The sequence below is a fragment of the Stigmatopora nigra genome, chromosome 11, assembly GCF_051989575.1.
Source record: "Stigmatopora nigra isolate UIUO_SnigA chromosome 11, RoL_Snig_1.1, whole genome shotgun sequence".
Classification (NCBI taxonomy): Eukaryota; Metazoa; Chordata; class Actinopteri; order Syngnathiformes; family Syngnathidae; genus Stigmatopora; species Stigmatopora nigra.
In genome coordinates, this window is record NC_135518.1 from 10,321,650 (window position 1) to 10,348,954 (window position 27,305).

Here is a 27,305-nt window from a genome sequence, read left to right on the forward strand (position 1 = left end):
CCTAATATTCCTTTAGTAATTAGGTCACATTGACATAAATTAGAAGAAAAAAAACAAAAAATATACACTCAAATATGCTTTGCAGCAATATCCCATATCAAATTTAACTGAAATAGATCTTGATATCATTTATTATTAAACAAATGCCCTTTTTATTAACCTTATATATCTGCACATTAATATAGTTTCATTTAAAATATTTCTATATTGATTCAGCAATATTAATTTTAAATTTAAAATGATTCATTCCAAATATTGGGATTATATGACAAATTAAGTCTATAATTTTGGAGAATATTTTTATTATTAATAATAACTGTTCCCTTTTCTCAAATCCGCAAAATCCGTTCCATGTTTTCTCTGAGCACAACGTCACGTTTGTATGCGGAAGAATTCCGCTCCACTGAAAACAGTGTTGTTCCCCCTGTATATTTTGGAACAAAATAACATCGCATCATTTCAACATGCTTAAGGCAGTTATTTTAATAGGCGGGCCTCAGAAAGGTGAGAATAACACTTTGTTTGGTGTCTACAGACTCATCGGGATTTTATTTAAGGCTGTTTAAATGCCTAGGCTACAACTAAATGTCACATTAATAAGGTGATAAGAGCTGACGTGGCTTAACATAAGCAGTGATTTGACAGTCATCATTTCATTCCGGCCGATTCTACGTAAAATCACTGATTTATTGGTACTTTATTGTCTTAATATAATTAACATCAGATACTTGACAGCTCATTTAGTTTTTATGTCTTGGACATAAAAACATAACAAAACAAAAGCAAAATCATCCTAAAAGAGGATGGGTATTTATTGTAAGTTAAAATTATTGTGGATTCGTCAGAATTAGGTTGATTTAAATAAAATATTTACACTTTTTCTGTATTTTCTCTTGATTATAATAGATGTCCAATTCATTTCAGATGGTAGAGTTGGCAATGAATATTGATATCAGTGACAGTGATGGACAGTATCCATGGCAACCAATGAGGAAAATGGGTACCCTTTAAAATTTTAATTGGATGCAATATATTTTCTTTTGCAGGCACAAGGTTCCGACCATTATCATTTGAAGTCCCCAAACCTTTATTTCCAGTAGCTGGTGTGCCCATGCTTGGCCATCACATTGAAGCATGTGCCAAGGTAATGGCTTTGCCAACTTCATCTCATTCTTATTTATTTGCAAATTATCTGTCTTATGCTTAACTATTTATTTTTTTTCTACCAGGTCCCAAATATGAAGGAAATCCTGCTCATCGGCTTTTACCAGCCTAATGAAGAACTCACTAGATTCCTTGTTAATGCCCAGCAAGAATTCAAAATTTCCATAAGGTAAACTATATAATAAAATGGCATTGCTTTTACCATACTAACAAATGAAGGCAAAGTTTTGTTACCATTAAGAGATGTTTTAGCCACTCCTGCCCTAAACAACTTCCACTAACAAAGATGGAATTCAAACTCATACATTGGAGAGCCCATTGGATTAGCATTCCATCTACATAAATCAACCATCCTCTCAAAGCAGGCATATTTAACAGCTCGTCTTTCCGTGTGCACTGCAGGTATTTGCAAGAATATGCCGCTCTGGGTACTGGAGGGGGCATCTATCACTTCAGAGATCAAATCATCGCTGGTGGCCCTCAGGCTTTCTTTGTTCTTAATGCCGATGTGTGCGCAGCCTTTCCTTTAACAGAGATGCTCAGCTTCCAGAAAGAACATGGAGAAACAAGTAGTTTTGTCATCCTCGGAACAACGGTGAGTTATTACAATACAAGTCTTTTGTAGACATTGTCGCCCACGCTCTTATGTGATGTTGTAGATCTGTTTTTTAAATAAATATTTGGATTCAAAATGTATTTACACTGGTGTTTCTGCACAGGCAAATAGGAAACAGTCCCTGAATTATGGTTGCATAGTTGAAAATGAAGAAACAAATGAGGTATTTACTTATTTCTCCAGGGATTGTAAGACATGTATCATTATTCCCACTCGGAAGCATTACAGGTCTTCTTTTTGCTCATTAGGTGTTACATTATGTGGAGAAACCCAGCACGTTTGTGAGCGACATCATCAACTGTGGTATCTACCTCTTTAATCCGGAGATCTTCCAGCATATTGGAGCGGTTTTCCAGAAAAATCAACAAGACATGATGATGTAAGTTGTAAGATCTATGCTCAAGGGTGAGGGGAGTTCATTTTTTTTGTCTTTCGTTCTCTTCATGTGCTTGATTTTCCTTTGCTCTCTCCATTATTTTTGCCCATACAATCATCAGGTTTCCATATGATGGGTAAGTTGGTACCTTGTGTCTCCTGCACGGTGTGGTGATAGAGCACTTAGAGCTGGGGTGTCAAACTCGCTCTTTTTGCGGAAAAAACATCATATATACTTCAGCTATTCTATATTTCATTGAGGACAATAGAAAATGTATTTTTTTTTTATTTCAGCGAGAAGCATGGTTAATTGAGCCACTCAAAATGATGTTTTGGGCTGGATCTGGTCACCAGGCTTTGAGTTTGACACCTGTGACCTAGCATTTGGTGTGTACTACTGCTGAGCTTGCATAGGATAGTTTGTGTTTTGTTTTCCACACTTTTCCTTTTCTCACCCTTTTTAAAGATCAAAATTATGGCCTTATCATTGTCAATAAGGATCGATTAAAAATATTAATAAGATTTTTTACATGAAACTTAGGTTTGTACTTAGTTTCTGTTTAACAATGAACACTAAACCATGTATAGAAAAAAATATGGCATCTTCTATTCATTACTTGGTTCTCTATTTCGTGGGAAAAACTCAGCAGTTCGCATGAAAGCACGAGGTGATTGACTTTTGTTATTTTCCTTTCCTACACTTTGAACTACTACACTAAATATTTGTTTAAGAACAGTCTGCACATGCTTACACAGTATTAGTACTTCAGTATTGAAACTTATGAAGCAAACAAGTATGGAAAGTAAAAAAAAAATGGATTCAAAAAATTCTCAACATACACCAACGCTGTTATATTGTCGCCAAGAAAAACATTGGATAGTTTTGGTTCACTTTTGAGTTAAAAGTTTTCCACTTTTTGTGTGCTATGCGTTCTCCCCCAAAGTCAAGTCATACTGCTTACTAAACAAGGCTATAATCCACCTATGTAAATGAAGATTAGCACTGAATCAGCACAATTTCTGATCATAAAACCTGGAAGTACGACGCAATGGAAAACCTCACGGGAATGACTTTGCCTCCAAGCACACCTCCCCCTTTTTGCTAAATCTCCCATTATGGGTGGAATCCTTAAACGTGTTCTTTTCATCAATATTTAACACTCTGTTTCATCTCTTAGCTCTCACAATACACTTTTTGAGAGAAACTGATTTGTATGGGAAGCAATCCACTTAAGGGTTTGATCAAATATACAGACGGCTTTGGTTTGGACGGCGAGCTGACAAGTGATGCGTTTTAACTCTAATCGGGCTTGCGTTTGACGAATCTGTTTATCTTTTCAGGTTGTCATCCAAGTTGCTGAATATGCATGTTTTGTACTTGTGTGGGTTTTCTTTGGGTTTTCGACATTTTACTTATCTTTGAAATTATGTATATTAGCATAGTTGAACTTTTTACAATGTTGTAATTTAACTAATTGGAGCAATCACTTGATTTTTTCAAAATTTTAGTTCATTTTTGATAGCCTGATGACTTCAGTTCTATGTCACCACACAATTCAATTTCACAACCACTTTGCTACATAAATCTGGGTGTTAAAGTCAAGGTTTTGTCCCTGGCAGGGAGGAGATGAACAACGGCTGGCACCGAGCAGAAGCCATCCGGTTGGAGCAGGACATTTTCACTGCCCTGGCTGGACAGAGCAAACTCTATGTGTATAAAACACACAAATTCTGGAGCCAGATAAAATCAGCAGGGTGAGTTCAGGAGAGATATTTATTTTTTGTCCACCTCCAACCTTGTACGCTTCTAGGAGTTAAATCAGGGAACATTTTTCTAACTTCTCCCTAGGTCTGCAATTTATGCAAGCAGGTTATACCTCAACCAGTATCACAAAACTCATCCGGAAAGGCTAGCCTCTAACAAAGAAGGAGGCCCTAAAATAAGTGGTACTGCTTGTTTCATTCTTGCATCATGGCTTTCAAAAATTGCACCAATTAACAGTCTTTCAAAACCACTTTCTCTTTCCTCTAGGTAATGTTTATATCCACCCGACTGCCAACATTGACCCCACTGCTGTGGTAAGCAATATTCAGCACTATTATACTACTATATCCATGCACTAATAATTTAAAAATCCATATTCAATACAATACAATAAAAACAAGAATACTTTTTGTTTGGGGGCACCCAATATCACTTTAAAGTTGATAAATAATAAAGAAAATAGCACTCATAACAAAAAAAACATTTATAAAAGTTTCCTTATTTGTATAAAGAAAAACTAAAATACTAGAAAATGACGTGTTGACCATGTCAAAGATATAAAGATATAAAGTGTTATACTTCATTGGTTTTCTCTTTGCAGTTGGGTCCAAATGTCTCCATTGGCACAGGAGTTACCATTGGTGCTGGGGTTAGGGTGCGTGAATCCATTATCCTGCATGGTGCAACTCTACAGGTAAAAGCAACCAGAATAATTGACAATGAGTTTTGAGAGTTTTTCAGTGCCTTAGCCTAGTTATATAACTGAATGTACACAAAAAACAAGCAACTAGTTCATGGCAGGCATGCAACAAACAATAACATAAATGCTTATAGATGGGAACAAATTCAAGGACAATATTAGAATGAGCAAGTTCAGCCGAGAATAACCTACTATTATCTCATTGGCTGCCATTCACCGAAAAATTTCTCACTAGTAAATGTCCAATCCATTTGACTTTATAGGAAAAGCATGTTTATTAGATGCATTGCACTCCTATATAAAATTCAGACACTTTTGACTAAGGGATATTCAGGTATACTCTCATTTATTTGTCTATTTATGTCACTTTAATTTTAATAGGCCAGTGTGATTTCTCATACATAATTTCAAGGGTTTCTTCAATTTTAAATCATTTATCTTCCTGTTAATATTTTCCCTTCAGGACCATTGCTGTGTCTTAAACAGCATTGTAGGATGGGATAGCACAATTGGCAAATGGGCACGAGTAGAAGGAACGCCAAGTGACCCCAACCCAAATGATCCATATGCAAAAATCGACAGCGAGACCCTCTTCAGAGAAGGAAAACTCACCCCGTCCATCACTATTCTCGGTAATAATATTTTTAATTGATTTTTTCATCATTGTTTACAATATTTTTTAAATTTTACTCATTACAATTTGTATTATTTAACCCCCAGGTTGTAACGTGTCCATTCCCAGAGAAGTGATAATCCTCAACTCTATTGTCCTGCCACACAAAGACCTCAACCGCAGCTTCAAGAACCAAATTATTCTTTAGCTAATCTTCCCTCATGCTATATTTCTTCACCACAGTATAGGTGAGGAATAAATGCGACACACCTCTGAGTTACTGTATATAAGATGTCAAGCCAGAAGATAATGGACATTCATTAAGCTGTTTTGAAAGATTTTTTTATGCTTCTTCTCAAGGCTTTATGCATCATTGGCGTCAGCAGTATTAAAGAAAGAGCAATCACACATGTTGATTCACCTTGAAAAGTGCTCTCGGTGGTGGCCCCGCGTTATTAACTTTACCAAACTGTTAAATTACAAGAGTAATATATTTGCTGGACGTTAATATGATGTAAAAACCAGTTTTATAGATATGGATTATGTTACCCTCAAGGACACACATTTGAGAGTCTGGTGCGAGAACAGTAATTGTAAGTGAATAAAAAATACTGAATAGTGACTGTTGTTAAAAAGTAAGAGGTGATTATTTGGGGCACACTTTGGTTGAATTGATTCAGTCTATTAAGTGTCTTGTAAAAATTGAGTATTTGTTAATAAATAAATGGGTGATTTGATATTGACATTGCACTTGTAGTGTTTTTTTTTTAATTCCTTTTGTATGTGCATAGCAGAGCATGCCACTGAAATGTTAGGCTCTTCATAAAATAAGTACAGTTAAATTGAGAGGCTGCAATCACTAGAGAAACTGTGCCAATTGACGGGCATGGCATATTAGCGTTTACTACTTAATAAGCTCCTCTAAAATTAACATCACTACTGCACTAAAGTTTCAATTATTGACACATTGGGGAGAAATTTAAATTGATGTGGTGGGGCGTTAGTCTCTTCTTGCAAATTCACTTGCTTTAATGCATTAAAATGGATTTTTTTTTCAAAGCATGATCACATCATACTTGTGGAGTTTTTTCATGAGTCATATTTCTTTGATATTTGTGGTGTGCACATAACCTAATCATTATTAGACATGTCCCAATCTTTATTCTTTTCAACCCACCATATTTGGACCATCTGCCGAGACCAAGTCATTACCCAATGTAAAATAAAGCACACATATAATGGAATCAAACCCTGGAACCCAGAATTTTTGGGCCGATCTGCTAACCCCGCGTCTATCAGGCCGTCTGTTTTTAGGAAATTTTATTTTTTTTATCCATTTGTATACATTTTAATATAATTGCATTATTCTAAAAGTAATACAATCAAAATGAATAAATGAATAACCACTTTCCTTCCTAACTGGCGTATACTAGGAAGGCTGGTATCTATTATTTGCAGCCAACCTTCCCAGCCAAAATAATTTGGACGTTTATCAACGTCAATGGCAGCATAGGACCTAAATCACTCAAAAATAATTTGCATTGCCCACTTTTTGAATTTGATGTTATTGTTTGCATATCAAAAGCTGCACACATAGCTGATAAGAACCAAATACCTACAGAATTCCCTTCAAAAATCCACTTTTGGCAAATGTAAATAAATCTCGTAGAAGCGCTTCCGGCGCTCAGTAAAAGACGGAAAGTTGTCAAAATAAGACTCTTGGGATGGAGATCAGCATAATAATGTTTATTTTTCCACTGTACTCCTTTCAAATGGAAGGGGAACGCGCAAAATTGTTTACCACGGGGGAACATCTAACATTAAAATGAACAAAGCTGGCAAATTAATCATGGATTAGTCATCATTGTTTGTCTTATCGCGTGATTATAAAATAATCACAAGTGCATTTTAGAACAAGTACATCTGTTGAGCGATAAGAGTAATTGGCTGAAATCCCAGTGGAAAATCTTAATGAATGCAAAAGAAATGATAAAAAAATAGCTTTGGCTTTAGTATAGGCAGTTTTTTTTAACAGTTATGTTTGTTTACGAGTACATTTTTGGCACGTGGGGGAGGAATGTTGGACGATGGGAGACTGGCCAGGACTGTTTCCACCTGAGAAGACAGGTGGAGGGTCTGCATAAAGTGTGGGGAAGATGCCTAACAGAAGCCTAAAGGGCTGACAAATGAGCTGTCAAATAGGATCTGACATCTCCGACTCACATGGTGAGGAAAAATAGCATTTGGCTGTCGGGCATCGTCGGTGAATGCTAATGTTTTTACTAAACTGCACAGTGGAACATTAAATTGGGCCATTTCGCGGAATCCCCAAACATGTGACAAGCAGGTGGTTGTGTGTGATTCTCAAATCTTTGTTTGGTTTTCTCTCTTGTAACTTTGATAGATTCATCGCGAAAAAGTTCCCCAAAGATGTTGCAGAAACAAAGATTAATTAGTCTGAAAACATCTTTATAGGTAAGTTGTATTAATGTTGTAATCGGTAGTGTTGTGTTGCTATTAGTAGATATGCTAGAACTTCCCGATTAGACTTAATATAAGGGATTTAAAAGATCTATTTTTCACATGAGTGTATTTATTTGTTGTGATGGTAGTAAATTGTTTTGTTGATTTGCTTTATAATTACTGGGAAGCATGGATTGTTTGATGAAATGATAGGCTACTACTAGCTTGTTGAACAACAAGTTTCCCGGGAATCTCTTCATAAGGGGGTTTTAATCATATACATCCATTTCCTGAACTGCTTATCCTCACCAGGGTCGCCGGGGGTGCAGGAGCGTATGCCCGGCTAACTCGGATCACCAGACGGATGACACCTTGAATCGGTTCCGGGCTCGAATCCAGGTCAGTCCACCTGTGCAGAGTTTGCATGTTCTCCTGGGTCAGTGTGGGTTTTCTATGGGTACTCTGGTTTCCTCCCACATTCTAAAAAACTTGCATGCCAGGGTGATTGGACACTAAATTTTCAGATGAATCAACCTAACCAAAGGCCGAGTACATTTAGAAATTGCCAATGTAGTTGAGAATTGAGTTTCTTTTAATATTTTTTTCTGTGTCAATTCATATCAAATGATGGTCTTTTGCACTGTAAACTGTGCAGGGGAAATCATTTATATGATTTGTGCATGTGTTCATTCTAACCCAGAACTGTCATCTGACTTAAATATCACTAACTCTAACCTGCAGGTTTTCCTGTGTTGAACCAAAATATGCAAACAGTGCCTTTTACATTGGTGAATATAAACGACTAAAACAAGTACTACTACTTCTCTGCAGGGTGAAATCTCATTCCAGTTTCAAGCCTTTTTTATATTATAACTCCTCGTTGTTGCCTTTGAACACAGGATTTAACTCCAGCATCAATGAAAATAGAATAAATTTTAAGTGGACCAATGCCAAAACTAGAGCATTTTTTACAATGTTTTTTGAGAATAGTCTAGTAGACCACTTAGCAAATAAATAAACAAGAAATTATCATCACTGTACATGTCGTGACATTCTCTAGTCACTCAACGTTAGACGAATATTCAATAAGATGTTCATGTTTCAAGGAGAAAGGCCAGTGAACCCAACTGCAAAGTATCTTGCGATATACTAGAGGGATTCATGGTCCATAAGAAACCTATTGCAATATTAATTTTACATGTTTAACTGCAGCAGTCCGCAAGCCCAACAATCAATCTTGGTTAGTCAATAGTCAACATGTTCAGTTAGATATTCTAATCATGTGTGTACTTGTATGTAATTATTTCTTTTTATAGAATGATGATAATTTTGTCTGAATAACTATAGTTGGAGCCTGTGATGAGCACAATATGTCAAGAGGATGCTTTTACTTTAGTGGCAGTAGTTTGGCATGCATCCTTTACTTTTCAATTGACCTATGTAGAGTAGATTTATTGCCAAAGCATGTTTGTGTGCTATATTGCATCCATCCACACTATTGACCTTGGGATGACCCCTCTTGCTTTTGCATATATTCTCCCACCAGTTTCTTGTGTTTATATATCCAGTTAGCTTTGCCATGATTCCTTTTTATTTTTTGTATGTCAAAGTAGTTTAGGTTTTAATTTTTTAAATTATTATTGCTGTTTTCTCAGCTCAGCTGTTACATCATCCTCAAATGCATTATGAGACTATGAGGAAACATCCAGGAAAATTGAAATAATCAGATTTAAATTTAAAATGCCCATTTTTCTGTTGTGGTATAGCAAAATTGTTGTTATACTTCTGTTTTGATGAATAGGGAGAGTTTAATAATTACCTTTTTTCCTCCTCATGAACTTGTTGGGGATATTAATGGAAGGGCTTATAGGTAAAGGAGCCGAGGTTGACTAATCAGTAATAATTCTAGTAAATATTGCAAAGTAGTCAAATACAAGTAGAGGTAATTTCATTTATATTGACGATTGTAATCTACCCCCTTTTTTATGTGGTCTGTATCCAATAGAGGGCACTGTGGCTGTTCTATGAGGCACTGTTGCTCTTTGTGACCTGCTTTGGACCACCAGACTAGGGCACATGCAATTCAATGTTAAAGGTAAGCAGCATCTGCATGACTTTAAGACAGTAAGTAAAATATCTGCTATGCGACATTAAGCTTTTATACTTTTGCTTGCATCCCTGGTGTTAGGGTTGCAAAATTGCACAGCACCCCTAATTTACACTAGTCCAAGTTTTTTTTAAACAACTTTAAAGGATATATGTCTACATTGTTTGAAACAAATGTATTCAATCATTTTCTCAACCATCTGTCCTCACAAGAAATTGGGAGGGATGCTGGAACCCTGAATTGGTGGCCAGCCAATCACTGGGCACGAGAATATGAACTACCACGTATGTTTTTGGTATGTAGGAGGAAACTGGAGTACCCAGAGAAAACCTACAAAGTCTGAAAAAAATAGTTCAAATAAAACCCAGACTGTTAAACTGAATAGAATAGTTGTCAGCTTGGATTACTTTAGCTGAAAGCCTGAAACAGCATTGCCTCATTTTACCCTCCAGGCCAACTAGCATTAGAATATTCGTGGATTCAATTCAGATTTATCTGGATTTGCATGAGGTTTTAACTTAATCTCAGGGTGTCGTCTTTCATTAATACTCTCCAACATTCCCTGCATCAAACTAAAGTGCACTCAGTGGCCCTTGTGTGTTAAATACTGGAGATAAAAAGTGTTAATGTTTATCTCACCTAACATTGTGTTTAAATTAGGATTGCAAATTTCCCAAAAATAATGATAAATAACACCCCATTTATAAAGATGGTTGGCCAGATAACCGCCCTCAAAACCATACTTGGTCCATTATTACATAAATCTATATTCAAATATGAGTTTTTGTGTGTGCTCTTGTTAGGCCTAAAAATGTTTTCCAATATTTAAAACAAGTATCCACACTAATTGCCCTGAACTCATTGGCTGCCCTCCCAGTCAAAATTGATTAGGTTTCTAGCACAGTCAATGGCACTGAAAAAAAAAAGCATTCACAAGTCCTCCTTCCAGTTTAAATGATTTGGACTTATTTCATTGTCAATGGCACACAGTGAAATAAACTTCTAGATTTAATATTGTTCCAAGTCTACTTCGAAAACCTTCCAAATTTGATGTTACATTGAGCTATCATACTCTTAGTTTATCCTTTGTTCGTCTATTCCTCGCCTTCTAGGTTCCAGTTGTTTTCTTTTCTTGCACATTTGTTTGCACCGACCCCAAGAGATTCACATGAATATTATTTCGTTTTTACTTTTGTTTACCAGACACAGTTGGTCAGCATAGGTAGAGTCTCAAGTGTTCCTTCAGCCCCGCGGCAATCTCTATCGTCAATGCTCACAGCCACTGTCATCTTCCAGACTTGTTCTACCTTTTGGGGTGGTGTGCCCCCCCTCAGAACTCTGCCCTGGGGCTGTACGCCTTAAGTCCCTCTGCTTCATGACTTATAAGTACCCAGCCTATCCACAGAAGGTGCCCTGCTCTTGCTCTTGGGAGCCAATGGGCTTACCTGCCTTAGTAAATAGTCCAACTTCCATCATTTGCCTTACTTGCTGCAGTTTTTGCCGTAAATAATATTCATAATCAATTCAACATGCTTTAACCTTTTGATGCCTTTACATTTAACTGTCAGTGCCATTGACAAAGCTAGACATACGATCATGTGGCAGCCATTGTACAGATATTTCAAATGAAGAAAAAGTATTTCGAGGTAAACGCAATTGCTTTACCCCGAAAACAGTATATTCCAAGTAAACTATGTTGCATGAGAAAATCTCAAATTCCAAATAGGAGGATTTCCCCTGATAATGTGCCTTAACATATGATAAGCACTGTGTTATCTCAATTTTCTGTTATCTAGGCAGTGCCTTTACATCTTTTAATCCATTTGAACTCTGTGTGACTGTAAAAACTGCAGTTTTTTTTCTCCCCCAAACATTTTATTACAGGTGACTCCCATGACTAACAACTATTATTACACCTTGAGGCCCTAATAAACACAGTACCCCCTCTAGTTATTTACAACAGAAAAAAAACAGATACGATTTGCGCAAATACTGTCAGTTCCCTTATTATGATGGCTCGAAATTTGGTTCATGGTTCAATTTTATTTAACTATCAGTATACTTTGTATGTATGAATGTGTGTGTGAGTGTTATTTTTGTTTACATTAGAAATCAGGACATTTCTATGATAGAACTATTAAGATGGGAATACTGAAGTTTTTGGGTACTCACTTTTCTGAACTGTCAAGGGACCCAATGGCACTTGTACAAAATGTTCTTCATTTGCAATATGATGCATTACATTTGCTAAATGGAGTAATTTACATCGGGAAAATGCACAAAAAATGGCAAGTAAAGTACTTTGCTGTGTAAAGCAAGCAGTACCATGAGGGGTAGTCATCGAAGCAAAAGTGCGGCGCACCACAATGCTCTTGAAGCCATTACGGTCTTCATTGATGCAAGAAATAGATTCAATGTAGAACATTATCCTACTGAATAGTTCATTAGATTACTTACAATTTAACAACAAGACAAAGTGGATGCCGAGCAATGTGCAGCCTTAAGAGTGTTATTCTAAATAAAATATGTTAAGAGAACTGCAAGGATAATGACTATTGAGCTGAAGGCTTAGGGACATCTTATCAAAGTTTTCTTTAGAATATTATGCCACTGAATGAATGAATGAATGAATAACTCACCAATATGCACATATGGTTCTTGGTAAATAAATGATTTAGCTGTTTTTTTGGAAAAGGCCCATACACTGCTTAAACATGTTCGGGTCGTCGTACCACATTCTCTCTATTCCTATTCCAAAATATATTATCTGGTTCCGTCTTACTTTGATTAGAGTCCTTTATTTTTTTCTTCCCTTTTTCCTTCTGCCCAGACTTCCTTCTGTCCTTCTGCTGCAGGATTTCACACTGCCAGTTTGGCAAAGCATGAGCTCAGTCTGTTGGACAAACCTTGTGGATGTTCCACATTTAACGTTAACCTCCACTGCACATAGCAAGCGGCTTTCTTACCATCCTCAAAATTCTTAAGCCCCTGTAATTGTAAAACCAAAAAAATACAGTTCAGACCACACCAAATTGACAATAAACTAATGTCCAGCTATGTCACCTATACATTTTTAAATGTATTTTGAAAATTACCAATACATACAGAATACACATAATGAAAATCTAAGCATTAGGTCAATGCAGTCTACTTGGCAATACTTTATTTGACGAAGTGGGTGCTTCACTGATAATTTTACTGGATTGAAGCACCTCTTTCATCCCATAATGCCATTTAAGGGAACGATAAGTACATCAGTTGCAGTGGATCTATAAAATCAGGACACAAATGTATTATCAGTTAGTTGATTGCCTCTGAGTAGCCATTTCCCAGTGTATATATAAATATGTGTGCCAATCTTTATTCATTACAATAGAGAGAAAGACTGCTTCTGTCACTGACTTAATATTTAAAGAGTAAGTTGTTGAGTAAGTTAAGGACATTTTTTTTCTTCCAACCAGCAGCTTACATTTCTATTTGAATGATTGTACGTTATTAATCAAAATTGAATAGTGAGAGTTTGATGGTGAGCATATTAATAACCCGTAAGACGTCCTGCGAGACTGTCACATCGTCTCGTTTGTTCAGTTTGAATAGTAGCAAGATGCTATTGACAAGAAATCAACAATGGAGTCAAAGACAAAAAGCAGGCGAGATATCCCAAGATAGACCACAAGAAAAATTTTTTTCAAACGCATACAATTAATTCCATTCTATTGTTGGGCAATGGGAGATTTATGGCTTTGGGAAAACGACTCAATTTTGAAAGTCTATTATATAATTCTGGGTTGCATTTAAGTGTAACTTTCTTGCAACTCTCCTCTACATATAGTATAAAGTGGAGAATAATAAAGTTTATCTTATCCATCCTTACTATTTATTGACCGGGACCCATAACTAAACTGTGTTTCGCCATTTTCAGAAAGTCATTATATAGAAATACAATGTTTTTCTTCTGTCCATTTAAAAATGATAAGCAGTAAAACCACAGCTGCTTCAGCTCTACAAGCCCAGGGTAATTTTGGCGCATAATGTGTCAACTCAAAATGAGCAAGATTAAAAAAAAAACAAACAAAAAATCATTATCGCCATTGAATGAGCTGCTATTGTCATTGTGCGATTTTAATATTTACACAATGCAGCTGTAATGAGCATAATAAGCAGATTAAAAATGATTATTGTCTGTCACTCCATTGTACCGCCGACTATATTATAACTGCGGCTCATAACTACTGATGGCCATGATATGATTAAAGAAGTCATACATTGGAATATAAATATGGAACTGTTATCTTGTTTTTCCACACTTATCCTTTTTTTTAGAAACTTGTGTTGGCTTTGTTGTTTTGAAACGAAACTTATTGCAATTCATTCATTCTCTAAAATGTGTTTCAAATATTTTCAAAAGTAGCCTTGGGTAACAAATATTACTACTCAACTAAAATGTGATTAATCAAGATTAATATATAGAAAGACGACTCTTGACAAATTGAAGTAACCTGAAACTGTAAAATACTTGCTCATTCATACTCACTAAGCACCCATCCTAAAAATAAAAGTAGGGCATTTACCAAGGTAACATCGATTTATTTATTCCCAGTTGCTCACACCATGGACATAACCTAAAGTACAGTAAGTCAATGCGACACAAAAGATACTGACTGAGTGCATTGAAACAACCTAAACATCTCTGGCAAATGAGCACTTTCCTGACCAGAAATGTCTCACTTGAATAGCAAAAGATAGAACACAACTCCAACTGGTACTATGATCAATGAATAGTCATAACAGTGTGTGGAGGAGGCATTACTTCAGCTACAGTATACATGTTTGCCTTATTACTGTCCACAATAACCATATTGAGTTATGGTCAGTCAGTGAAGTAATTGGAAAACATATTCTTATGATTACTGATTGGGTTAGAAACTTCCAACAATGGTGTGGCCATTTTCCAGGAGGTCCTGGAATTATCCAAACTAGAGAGATTCAATAGTACAGATGACATATTGTAAGTGTGTTGTCCTCTTCTTTGTTTTGGAAATGTGGAAAAGCAAAGACCTCCTATTGGCGTGGCAGCGGGAGGGTATGCAAGGCAGGGGTAGCTAATGGTACTGGGAGATGAAGAGGACACTATCACCTCGTTATACCTCTCTGACATTCTATTAGCCCACTCGTGTTCATCTACTCAAGTAATTGAATTATCACCGGTGTCAATCAGATATGGCACTTAGCTCTCGATTGTGATGCGTGATGTGAAACTTCATCAACACGTTTGGGTGACAAGACAATATGTTGTACCTGGTGACTTGTCAAAAGCAATTAGAGTATGATAGGTGGACCAGAGTTGCTAATAAGAATGTACTAGTAATTTGTTTGGTCATATAGAAACTGGCATACTGAATGTGCATATGTTATGGATGATAATTTTTTTTCTGTAGAACATTTACGTCACAAATTTGTTTTGCTTCTGAATTAAAGGAACCTCTCAGCTGTATAGTTTTGCTTGGACAAAGAAATCAAATTTAATTGTCAATCAGTGCCTCTCGATCATGCCTCCCTTGACTTCCGTGGCGTTTCATTAAGAATTCCACGGACAGACATGAAAGCTTTTAAAGGCTTCTTTTTTTTTTAATGCATTACATTGTTTAAAATTGATTCATGTGTTATGGAATGATGAAAGAGCTTTTTGATTATTTTTCTTGTTAAAGCCACATATCCACTTACTATTCCACCCCCAAACAATTTTAGAGCAGCACTTTTCATTGAAGTGTCTGAGGCTTCAATGACAACCCCCTGCCCTTTTTATTCCTAATTTAAGGTAAAAAACAAAAAACACAAGCACTTATGAGCAATACATGTGTCCCTATTCACTTGTTATTTTTAATAAAGTATTTATTTATCCCCAAATATTTTAAAATAAAAGTAAAAAGGGTGCAGTCATAGTTCTAAAAATTGTAAAGATCTCTCTATCCAGTTTTCTACTCTTAAGACTTGCAATGTAACTGGGGTTCACTAACAGGTAGCATTTATTTGACAAATTTCTATGTATGTACAGCACTGTGATTGAGAAAACTTTCCGACACTCACTCAAGAACTTTAATGCATTGTCCAGATGGAGAAGGAGCAGGCCTCTCAAGCACTCATCTCACCACCCGCGAGGCATTGTGAACTTTCACTACTGTGAGAAGGACCACTCTACGTCTAAAGACTTGAGTCTGTGAGTAATTTTCTCTCTTGCCTTTGAACTTAATAATTTCAGGAACCTTTTAGGCCTTCAGGGTCCCACAGTCATATTGGATCTATGAATAAACCAAGAAATATGCATAAAAAACAGTGTATTGAAGAATCAAAGACTGAATTCTCAATATGGTTCTACCGTGCAGTGGAGAGTGATTGGTATTCGGAAACGGACAATAGAGTTACACGCAGATCCCCTTTCTCTTTGTATAAGGACACACAATTTAAAAGGAACAGCTTTTGGAAGTATTTTTGTGGCTGTTGTAGTAAAAAGACGTGAAAACTATCAGATTAACATTTGCTGATGTTTCATTTAAAAAGATAAACATAATGGCCCTTTACGCAGTATAATACGATCATTTAAAAAAATGGTTCAGCAAATTTCTAGCTTTTTTTAAACATAATATAGTCATTGACCAAGTAGTTAGTGCGTCGGCTTCACATTTCTGGGATTGAGGGTTCGATCCCAGGTTAGTCCTCAATGTGTGAAGTTTCCATGTTCTCCTTGAGCTTGTGTGGGTTTTCTCCAGGTACTACGGTTTCCTCCCACATCCCAAAATCATGCATGGAAGGCTGTTTGAACACTCTAAATTGGCATGAATGTGAGCGTGAATGGTAGTCTGTCTCCTTGTGTCCTACAATTGGCTAACCACTGGATACAATGGGAATGGGAGTGAACTTTAGCGACTCATTCCAACCCAGTATTCAGGCATCATACCTTTTCCCTTCACATGGGACCTTTTCTGGTGGGCAGAGGGTCAAAAATTGGTTAACATGTAGAAATACAGCAGGCAGATCATGAAATGGTCCCCCATTTCATGTGGGCATATGAGATCACTTGTGTCAACTTCAGCTTGCGGTGAATTGACGGTATTTACACCAGGCTTTCATTTGGTCAGAGATCATGGAGCATCAAAGCAGATTCACTCAGCAACTGTGGTGTAAATAAACTCCCCCAATCACTTTACACCCTGGTAACAACTCACAGTGCATTAACTTGGATGACTTTATCGATAGTGCCGACGTTTGGGTCTTTAATTAAAAGCCCTCTCCCTCAGATGGCTGCATATCACCGAAAACTCCTCTTCAAAAGGCAGCAACATCAGTGGCAATCTTGACTTAATGTCCGCTGAATTGGGTAGGCAAATTATATATAAAAATGCATGGCCAAAATGGTAAATGTACCAAATTTGCTTTGTTTTTACTCTTGTTTGTCATCCTAATGTGAGTAGTTGTCAACATAATAAAAATTCTTGTTGAAGTGGGTTCAGTTGGGCATCTGTGATCCTGAATAGGATCATTATTAGGAAATTACTCATCGGAAAGAACATATAAATTTGTAGGGATGGACGATCATGAATAGCAGGCAAATATTAATATTAATAGTCTTATAATATTAGTTTTGGGGGGTAAAATAAAATTCACTTAAGAGTGGCAGCATAAAACAAGCACAGTAAATTAAAAAAAATCTGTTTTTTGAATAGATTTCAGAAGCTGGACAAGTGGCTTTGGCTGTAGCCCTATTTTATTGAAATTTAATGAAATAGAATATGGTTCTTTACTAAGTATTTGTTTCACCTCATGTCCTTGTTGTGCTCTCATGAGTAGAGGCCATGATAAATGAAAAATATACTAAATCATACAGTAAAAATTGTGTCCAGATAAAACTACAAAGAGCTGAGAGAGATGGATTAGTCCTTTTAGAGGTTAGCTTTAAAAATTCTCTCTACACATTTGTTGCACTTCAACATCCCTCTCCCCATCAAGTAACCATGGCAACTCTAGTTATGTAGGTGAGTTTAGGTCTCTACTGTTAATTGGTGGAAACATGTGCATTACTTGACCAAGCCACCATTTGAGTCCAAACATTGAGCCATGTTAATCATCCATTTAGTCCCGGTTTGGTTTGCGGTTTGGCTCCTCTGTGGCATCTCATTGATCAGTGGCCTACTGGCTACGAGACAGGAAAGGCTGATTGCTGCCATTTTATCATGTGGGTCAAAGTGACATCAGTATAACCCCAAAGTTTAAATGACTAAGAATATTCCATTGGTTCATGTTTAGGTTTCAGCAATGCATCGCATTGCTTTTGGCTAATAATTCACCGGAATTCAACATGGACTACAGCTGGCCTGCCATTAAAATGTGGAGGCTATTTTCCGAAACTAATTATAGTTTTTTTTATTTTTTTATTTTCGTATGTGTGATGGTTGACAACACATTATCCTCTGTGCCATTCCCATGAGTGTCATTAAATCGCTATGTGCTCCTTTTTCATTTGCCTGTCTTTTTGTCCGACTTGATGCTTTTTTTTTGCTAACCAGAGGCATCGAGAAAGTGCTCACTTAGAGGAAATGACAGGCTAATAGTGTTTAATGAGCTGTTTTGGTATTGTGTTGCCCTCCTGAGCTTGTTTGTAGGGCAAGACTGTGTGACATGGCCCATCTGCAGCACCCGCCCGTGCATTTAGCGTATGTTTAGTTCTGCTTTTGTATTTGTGTGTAAGCCTCTGATCAGAGAGCCAGTCAGACATTGAAAATGGAGGGTAGTGTTTAGTAGTCATAGCACGATGCTTTTCAGCCCGTTTTCATCTTACGGTGTTCAATGGTAGCTTGGTCACAGCTCGTCAGCCATATAAACATTCCTTTACACATGCTGACAGGTGCTCATCTGATATTTACAAAAACATTTAACAACAGCAATCCCTGTAGGACACAAAGCACAGTTAGTACTGTGCAATATGGGTAAAAAACAACTATAATTTCATTGATATGCCACAAAAGTACAGTTTTCATTGTGTTGAAAAATCAGACGACAAACATGGCTGCTTTTCCCTCTTCACTTTATTTTTAATTGTCCTTAATCTGACCTGCCACAAATTCTAAAATGCATCAAGCAACTCTACAATGTCAACAAAAGTACTACATTAGGATACGTACTTTTGCTCAAATGTAAATATATCTAATTATCTACTAATAATAGTTACTAAATGGGTTAAGTTTGTTTTATACTGCCTGTGTAAGACAGAAAAAATAGACTTTAAAGATTTTTTTTTTCATTCAACAACACCAGGCAGCCCATTCCATAATACATGTTGACACATGATGTAGTATAGCAGGTTGGGAGGCATCAAAGGTGTTTTTTCACGCTGAAATAATGATTTGAGCCACTTTAGAGTTTAATAAATGCCCTTCAAAGTAGCCTCCAAAACAACAGTGACTGCAATTATTTACGTTTAGTTTTCTATGGCCTGTTTGAAAACCATAACCACACTCTGGTATCATTTTCTGGCCAAGTTTTTCTCCGGAAAAATAAATTGTGTGGTTGAAAAATGTTCTCTGAATTCAAACAGATTTCTCCAAAGCAGTGTATACTAACACTTTTTAGCACTATTTTTCCAGACCTCTTTTATTCTACCCATCTTTCACTCCACAGGTACTTAGAAATCCATTCATCCATTTTCTCTGCCACTTATCCTCTTCAGGGTCGTGGTTAGAGACACAGCCTAAATCCCACCAAACTTTCAGCAACCATCAGACCAAATCCTAAGCAGACACTGAAAAATAATCAACACAATACTATAGTGACCCATAATCTAATCAAATTATAAGTTTGTCATACAGTTAAAGATAAATTTGGGCTTTATACTTCATCAATTTCTACGGCCACATTGAACTTGAATTTAATTAGCTGTAATCGCACAATCTGTATTGTAGTTAATCGCAATTACTAGTGCAGTCGCACACGTGAAAGGAAAGACTAATGCAGTTGGCATGACTTATTGTCTGTCTGCAAGCCAGCTTCATTTATAACCATCATACAATGATTTAGAAAATATTAACGCTACTGAAGCATGCAGTCTCTAATTAATATAGAGAATCTCAACATTTATATCATTAAATATCTATATACTAATGCTGAATTCCCCTTCATTCTTCAAGCCAAACAATACCTTCTGAGCGATTCTCATCTCTCTGCAGAAGCATGCTCCGAATGTTAAAATGATGAAGAATAGAGCGTGTTATTAAGCCTTTTGACCTTCTTTTTTTCTTGTGTTTGAACAAAAATAAAGCTGAATAAATACCCTTTGATTCATACTTGAGTGTACGAGTAGGAAATGCAAAAGCTGTCAGTGTAGATTTACTATCATTCATTCATGTTCAACACCGCCATTTTTTTCTTAAACAAGGATTGTTGTAAAGTTCTGCAATTGGTTGGCCACCGATACATAGTCAGTATATCGTATCCTAAACGTTTTGTATTTAGAGGCTCTCATAGGTAGATGTATAGCTGTATTTGAAATAATACATGCAGACATAAAGAGCAATATATTGACTGTGCAAAGAGATGAGTAAAAGAGTGTGCTTAGGACAAAATAATTAAAGTGAATGTTGGCATTTGAATCAACAACAAGTGTGCGATCTAGTGGAAGTGCCATAATTACTGGTGGAAATGTGTCCCTAGAGTGGATACGTCGACTTTGTGATCTTGTCAAAATGACCGTTGTAGTAGTTGTGCAGACCCATTGAGTGGCTGATAATCTGGTATTGGATTCCACTCCTATCCGATGACAGGCCCATTACATTGTGTTGTTTATAAGAGGTTGTGTTCATGGTGTTTTGATAATTGCAGATAAGGCACAGGTCGGCTGTGTAATTCAAGAGGACGAACGCTAATTCACACCGAAAGACACGAGCTGGGATTTTATGGATGGGTGTCTGAATGGCCGGCACTATATCCTCTCTTGCCGCCATGATTACCGCTGCTAGGGTGGCAGGAGGGCAGACTGGGTTTTAACCAGTCATATCATCTACTCTCAGTTATTTAGTTGGGTTCTGAGCAGAATATACTGTAGTACTGATTTTAAAATGAAAAAAAGGGGAAAACAACAAGAAATTGCATTGAATTACTTAAATGCTGGTCGGTATGCTGCAGGTGGGAAGAATGTTGTCGAATAATGTAGTATGGAGTCGTTTTGAGGCGGTAATTCTGAGTCATGTTCTATTATTTAATGGGAAGTAGTAATCTTTTTCACCCAAGACTCTCATATAAGAAAAAAAAAGGAAAAAGAAGAAATTGTAAGAATGGATCTGTAGAAATAGATCGGCGTGACAGTGCTCAGTACAAATCAAATAGTGGGCGGCACTGCGTCATAAGAAGGCTGTTATGTAGATGTATACATGCATAGTACAGTCAGTAATCATATTGGGTTTGGAATGGTGGAGTGCATGTTTAATAAAACACACTATGTGCAGTTACATCTTCATGAATGGGGTCACTCGAAGCTAAGCATAAACTATGATTACACTGCCATTGGGGAAAAAAGCAATTTAGCGTCTTGTATGCTTGAAAATAGCCACCTATCCACATATGCTGACCTTCTTGACAGATGAGATGAAAGCCTATAATACAGGTGCCAGATCACACATTTTGTTGGTAAAATGTAATCTCAAAAGTATTTCTCGTGCCTGTAAAAATGAGATGCTTGACCAAACAAGTGATGATTGTTCCTTTTTATATTGATAAACCACCGACAAATGCCATTAGATTGCTACCACAACTCCATAGGTGTAATGTGAAATAATGCAAATGTAAAAGGTGTTCACAGCATTCCCTTGTGATGCACACTTTACCTGCGTTTGCGATTCACCTCATGTTACAAGTCTGACACTATTCTCAAAATCTGATTGGTTGCCCTTTTGTCAAATATAAACAGGAGGAGGAGAAAGAAAAGTGTTATATTTTCCATTATATTTCCACTCAATCAGAATTTGCCCTGCATCCCGACTCCTGATTGGTGGAGAATATTGGCATACTTGCAATATGAAGAGAATTCCCAACACAGATGAAATGTGCATCACAAGCATATGATCCGAAAAAGTTACACATACCTCCATACATTTTTCGCTTGACCATATTTTACATAAATGTAATTGTAGTAGCAATCTAATGCCATTCAGGCAATACTGTAAATACAGTTGACCCTCTAAGGTTGAGAAAAACAAAAAAATTCCAAAACAGGGTCCCAATGATCCATTAGCAATCTAACAAACTGAATTCATTACTTACAAATGGATTTCTTTTCGCCCCCCCCCCTTTTAATCACAAGCTTTTTATATCCCACAACAATATTGGCTCCTCCACTTTCTTTGCTACAATTGCCCTAATATATCATTATAACTTCTGATATTGCATTAGACTGGTTACTGCAAATGGCCATTTAGCTTTAAACTGTGCAAGAATTCTTCATTCCACGATACAAAGTTGAAAACAAACAAATAAGAGCCAAACAAATAAAATGAGTGATACATTCCTTTTATAATTTATATTATCCATTTTATAATTTATTGTGAGTACTTTTGCTCCCCAAAAGAACAAATAATAAGCTTGTTTCCTTCTTACTTGCGTCAAAGAAATGCACTGATCATGAAAGGATGCAGCATTTCCATCAGCCCACATCATTACCCGCTGTTCTCTCCTCTCTAGTTTCTGTTTGCTTCACTTTATCTTGCATTATATGTGCCTGTCTCAAAGATATTGCCCAGTTTTCTTTTGGAGCCTGTCAGCCTGCAAACTCAATACAGACACAGCTAATCAAAGATGGCACTATCATTTAAGCATGTGCTAGATCAGTACTTATTCCGTCAAAAGGACAATTTTGGTCTCTGAATTGCCTCGACTTTACTAGTATTTGAGCATCTAATGTTCGTTTTACCTTCTTCACTGTTGCTGATAGGATACAAATTCTTAAAGATAACGACATCCTATCTGAAATGCTCAAAAGAAATTATCAAATGTTCTTGTATCTTCTTTGAACAGGAATAACTCTATAAATGTAATTCAAGAAATACAAGCCGTGTTTTTATCACCTAACAGGAATAGCAAGATTATGTGATTGACAGCAGAACTGTTTGTTTGTAAGTCAGATGAGGAACTTTAGAAAGTCAGTGAGTGGGTTGTTCAAAGCGCTACTCTTGTGCTGCATAGGAGTTTGCTGTCAGCCTGACTCAGAGCTGGACACACACTGAGATATAAAGCTCACATATGAATGCTGTCGCAATAACAATCGTCACAATTTCCTTCACTTATATTTTAAATGTCATGCACTGCCAAATTTGACAAAGGGAGTCTTGTTTTGTAAATAATTTCCACAACTATTTTTTTTCAAACCCGTTCATAGTAGTTGGGTTCCCTAGAGACAATCCATAATATGTACTGTTGTGTTTTTCTACTTGTTGAAGTAAGTTGGTAGTAACCTTGATCCCAGTGTAGGCCTTGAATTGACTGAATGACAAGAGACCACCATTAGCTGCATGTCTTAGTTATCCAGTGTAAGCACAGTCAAAGGAACAAGGTAGTTTGCCAACAATTACCATGATGAAAGTAAAAGTGAGGGGACTGGGATTTCCTCTGTGAGTGTTCGACCTGGGCGTTGACAGTAGATGTGGCAACACTAATACAAACAGAACTAAATACCTTCCTTTCTCTACAGCTACCTTGATGCAGTGTGTTTAAGACGACAGCTGAGGATAGTTCCAGTCAAGCATGGCTACATTTCAAAGTTGTAGAGTCGAGGATCCTCCGTACCAGCTAAGGTGAGTGCAATGTATTATCAACCTGCAACATCAGAGGATGTGTGTTTGGCATCTGGCCTTTTGTAGCCAATTTGATGCTAAAATCAACCGTGAGTCACTTGCCTTTTTTTTGCCGGCACATAACACTACATCTGAAAGATGTTGCAGCAAAGCTGCCAAAAAGACATGTTGACAGAAATGACTGGAAAATTTCCAAAGCAGTCAGGAAGGAAGCTGGAACTGGAAGAATTTTTGTCCCTGTTATGGTAGCCTATAAGCTGAAAAGAAACAATTTGCGAGGCCTTGGGTATTGCAATTGCAGACTGGCGATCTAAACCAGATATAAATTAAAAAGCAAAATAGAGCTGGAATATATCATTTGTTGATTTCGAGGTCAAACTTTAGCATGCATGTGAGGCAAGAATTAATGTACTACTGTAGTTGATAGTTTATCAGTCATATATATACACATTGCATTGAGTAAAGTGATCTGCATGTGCGGATGTAGAAAATGTCATCGCACGATACACAATTTGCCTTTATATAGTTTCTTCCCCATAAGTACTTATTAGTAGTTGCTCCTTCAATAAGCTTCCAATATGAATACAGTATTATGTCAAGCTCCTAAAACATAATGTTGAAGAGTAATCACAACTATCATGTTTGATGACTCTGATCTTGACGACAGTCGCTCCAAGCCTTCATCTATCCGTTTGACTTATGCTTTCACAAGTGAAACAGGCGGTCCATGAGTACAACAGTGTTTCTGCCTGCCACTACACATTTCTCATGGTCACAGTCGTGTTAAATGTCATCTCCCACTACCCTTGATTGATAGCAGTCATCTCATTAACGCCTGAGCTTACCAACATTTCCTGACTCACTGGCCGTGCTTGCACGGCAATCAAAAGTCCCTAGAAAACAGACTGACCTCAAGCTAAAGGGAATGAGACATTATCCCAGTATCACCACGGCAACTCTGACATTAGCTGTGTCCCACTTTGAGGTTGCACCTGCAAGCAAAGAAGGCAAATAACATATCCAATCACATTAACTCATTTTGTGCTCTATCCAGGACATTCCGAGCTTTCCAATGATGCCAAATTATTTTGCAGTATTCCAATTGCTTCACATAGATTGGCAAATTTCAAAATAAATGTGATTGGACAACATTTTTTTCCCGGATATGTGAAGTGAATACTTTCCTTTCTAAGGTGTGTCTCCATTAAATGTATAAAAACATTATGGGGCACGGCTTTTAGTGCTGTAGCGTTGCATCCTTCAAAAATCGTCTCGAAATGGCCAACCTAGTTAACCCACTTTGAGTGTGTGGGAAGAGCATTCACCGAGTTTTAATGGCCTTTGTTCATTGGTGTGATTTCATTGTCCTTTCAATGTACGATCAGAGTGTGCGGACCGTGAACGCTATTGTTTATTAGAGGAAAAGTGTAACGAGGCAAGTAGAAAACGGAAGGAGCAAAAAGGTAATAAGGAGGGGTGCTGGTATGATGTGAGTGATTTATTAGTGTAGCTGGACACTTAATAATTACTTAACACACACACACATCGATCACCTTTACAGTATTTCTGTCAGGCGATGGTGCAAGAATGGAAATGATACGTGATTGATACCAGGAAGCGTAGGCACGGCCCAGGGGGAACACGGGGCAAGGTCTTACTTATAAAAGCATCAATCAGGGAGCATGCTATGTGAAAAACCAGATTCCCCTCGCTCCCCCACCTTGTGTATTGAGGATGGGACTCGCCTCAGAGGGATGGGGGTTTCTCCTCTTGCTAAATCGAAGACACTGTCTGTGCATAGCAGCCACCTCTGGAAAAATATATGATTGTGCTGGGAAAACATGAACACAACCATGAATGGTTGGTAAAGCGGCAAACAAGAAAATACATTAGGCTATTTTTAATGTGAAGTATCAATTCTTAACAGTGTTAATTGAAACTTTGAGCCAAAAGTCCAATTCGTTAACCAATGGTTCAAATGTATGGATGGAAGAAATGACTGGTCGTTTGGAGTGCATCATATGGGATTGAACAAGAATCAAAGCTGTCATGTATCTGTGAAAAACAACAGTACTGCCCGTGCTGACTTATTACAGTGGGATGTAGGAATTTGCCAGCAAATAGAGGAAGACTGAACAAGTGTGATTAGCCAAGCAAAAATGAACATTGGAATTGTTTGTGACGATTGAAGAGGAATCAGAGTGTTAACAATTGACATCACAGCATTGTTTTAGCTTCATTGCCCGCCATTGACCGAGCTCGACTAACACCAAATGCACTTTTGAATGCTTGGATTGAAAGCTAGAGATGAGCACTCAAAATCTGTTTGGTGAAGTGAAGTGTGGGGAAGTGATCATGTGACTGGGTACATCACTTCCCTTGAGTGTATGACTCTGAAAATACATAAATGTTTCCATTGCACTCTTGTAATATAAGATAAGATTGAAACATCAGTTTCACTGTTGCTTTTACCGATTTTTCATTGCAATATTTTGCTTTGCAAATTCCTAGGGCTAATACAAACAACATTATTGCTTTCTAATTAGTTCAAAAACGTTCCAATTAAAGTGGTCGTAACCTCATTTTATTAACGCTAGTGTTGAAATGTAAACACTGGTCGTGAACATCAATCAATCAATCAGTGCCTTTTCGGCATTTCATCAATTTCGCTCTTGTAGCACTTGACCTACCATAATTCTTCCATTCCTTCTTTTCCTTTGTGTTTTCTATTGCAACTAATTCTCATGCACTACTATTCTGCTGATTATTCCAATGTCCTTGTGAGCAGCCATTTGTCAAAGCTTTTTTTAATTGGGTTATTTTTCATGGAACAAATGCTGCCTGGTGAGGTGCATTTCATTTCTTATGTAGATAAGCAACTGGTTGTGCCCGTCATGCCCACAATCGTATTCTATATTGTAAGTTGTTCATATTTTTTAGATACCTGAAGAAGAAAGTTGCATTACTTAAGGCATTATGGGAAATGTTAAATCTGAGCAGTAGATGTGTTGTTGCTTTTTGGGATATTGCCATTATTTTAGGGGTATGTGTTGACTACTCGAGAAAACGTGAAAGCACTTTAGTTATCCTTTCCTCCTAATGTATTTGCATCCCATTATCATGCAGGTGCAGTGAGTATGGAAGGGTGTGGGACCATGCTAATGACAAACCTTGCTTTAATTAACTTCAAGTTAAAATGGCGTGAAATTGAAAATGATCATTGCTAATGTAAACGTGGCTAATTGGGATATAAGAGGTGTGTGAGTGAATTATTTGATTACAATTGTTTATTTCAAGCTGTGCACTTCCTGGTTCTAGCTGATAAATGAGTTTCCAAAAGACAAACACACCCCATTTTCAGATTCCTCCCACATTTATCAGAAAGCCTCTTTCTTTTTGCATGTCATTTCACACTTTGTAGTTGCATTCAGGGTTTATATTTAGGCTGGTCTAGAGAATAGGAAGTTGGTATAGGTTAACATGCTTTGAAACTTATGGGCTTCATAGGAAATGCCTGTAAGGTTTGGATTTAAAAAAAAAAGAAGGATATTTTCTATATGCTATGAATCCCAGTTAAATTGTAAAACAGATAATAACAGCCTTGGTACGGAAGGATATTTTCTCGGTTGTTGCCATGGCATCATTCAAGCTTATCATTCAGAATGGAGGG

At 37.0% G+C, this 27,305-nt stretch overlaps 2 protein-coding genes and 1 long non-coding RNA gene across 5 annotated transcripts in view; all 3 read left to right on the top strand.

The window, feature by feature from the left end:
- Window positions 1–359: 359 nt before the first annotated feature.
- gmppaa (GDP-mannose pyrophosphorylase Aa) lies at window positions 360–5,978 on the top strand. 2 transcript variants are annotated; one of them, XM_077727955.1, is made up of 13 exons: window positions 360–504; window positions 1,047–1,144; window positions 1,230–1,333; window positions 1,567–1,759; window positions 1,884–1,943; window positions 2,029–2,159; window positions 2,278–2,292; window positions 3,776–3,910; window positions 4,005–4,102; window positions 4,188–4,234; window positions 4,522–4,614; window positions 5,084–5,252; window positions 5,341–5,978. In XM_077727955.1, the coding sequence occupies exons 1-13, from the start codon at window positions 465–467 to the stop codon at window positions 5,439–5,441; spliced, it is 1,284 nt and encodes a 427-aa protein (XP_077584081.1). In that variant the 5' UTR covers window positions 360–464; the 3' UTR covers window positions 5,442–5,978. The 2 variants fall into 2 exon arrangements, with proteins under 2 accessions (XP_077584081.1, XP_077584082.1); XM_077727956.1 differs by lacking the exon at window positions 2,278–2,292.
- A 1,170-nt stretch (window positions 5,979–7,148) lies between these two features.
- LOC144204702 (uncharacterized) lies at window positions 7,149–8,095 on the top strand. Its single transcript, XR_013327948.1, has 3 exons — window positions 7,149–7,459; window positions 7,638–7,708; window positions 8,009–8,095. It is a non-coding gene; the product is annotated as an uncharacterized LOC144204702 (long non-coding RNA).
- Window positions 8,096–9,699: 1,604 nt separating this feature from the next.
- The window catches only part of asic4a (acid-sensing (proton-gated) ion channel family member 4a), a 101,633-nt gene continuing 84,027 nt past the window's right edge, over window positions 9,700–27,305 (top strand). For both annotated transcript variants that reach the window (XM_077728631.1, XM_077728630.1), the window contains exons 1-3: window positions 9,700–9,791; window positions 15,916–16,020; window positions 23,533–23,635. The gene's annotated coding sequence lies outside the window, so the exon portion shown is untranslated. The remainder of the gene's footprint in view (window positions 9,792–15,915; window positions 16,021–23,532; window positions 23,636–27,305) is intronic.

What these genes read in the sequence shown, in the direction of transcription:
- gmppaa (XM_077727955.1), top strand. Translation starts at nt 465, where the DNA reads ATGCTTAAGGCAGTTATTTTAATAGGCGGGCCTCAGAAAG. An exon ending in GAATTCAAAATTTCCATAAG is followed by an intron (nt 1,334 to 1,566) that starts GTAAACTATATA and finishes TGTGCACTGCAG; the next exon opens with GTATTTGCAAGAATATGCCG. An exon ending in CCCGTCCATCACTATTCTCG is followed by an intron (nt 5,253 to 5,340) that starts GTAATAATATTT and finishes TTTAACCCCCAG; the next exon opens with GTTGTAACGTGTCCATTCCC.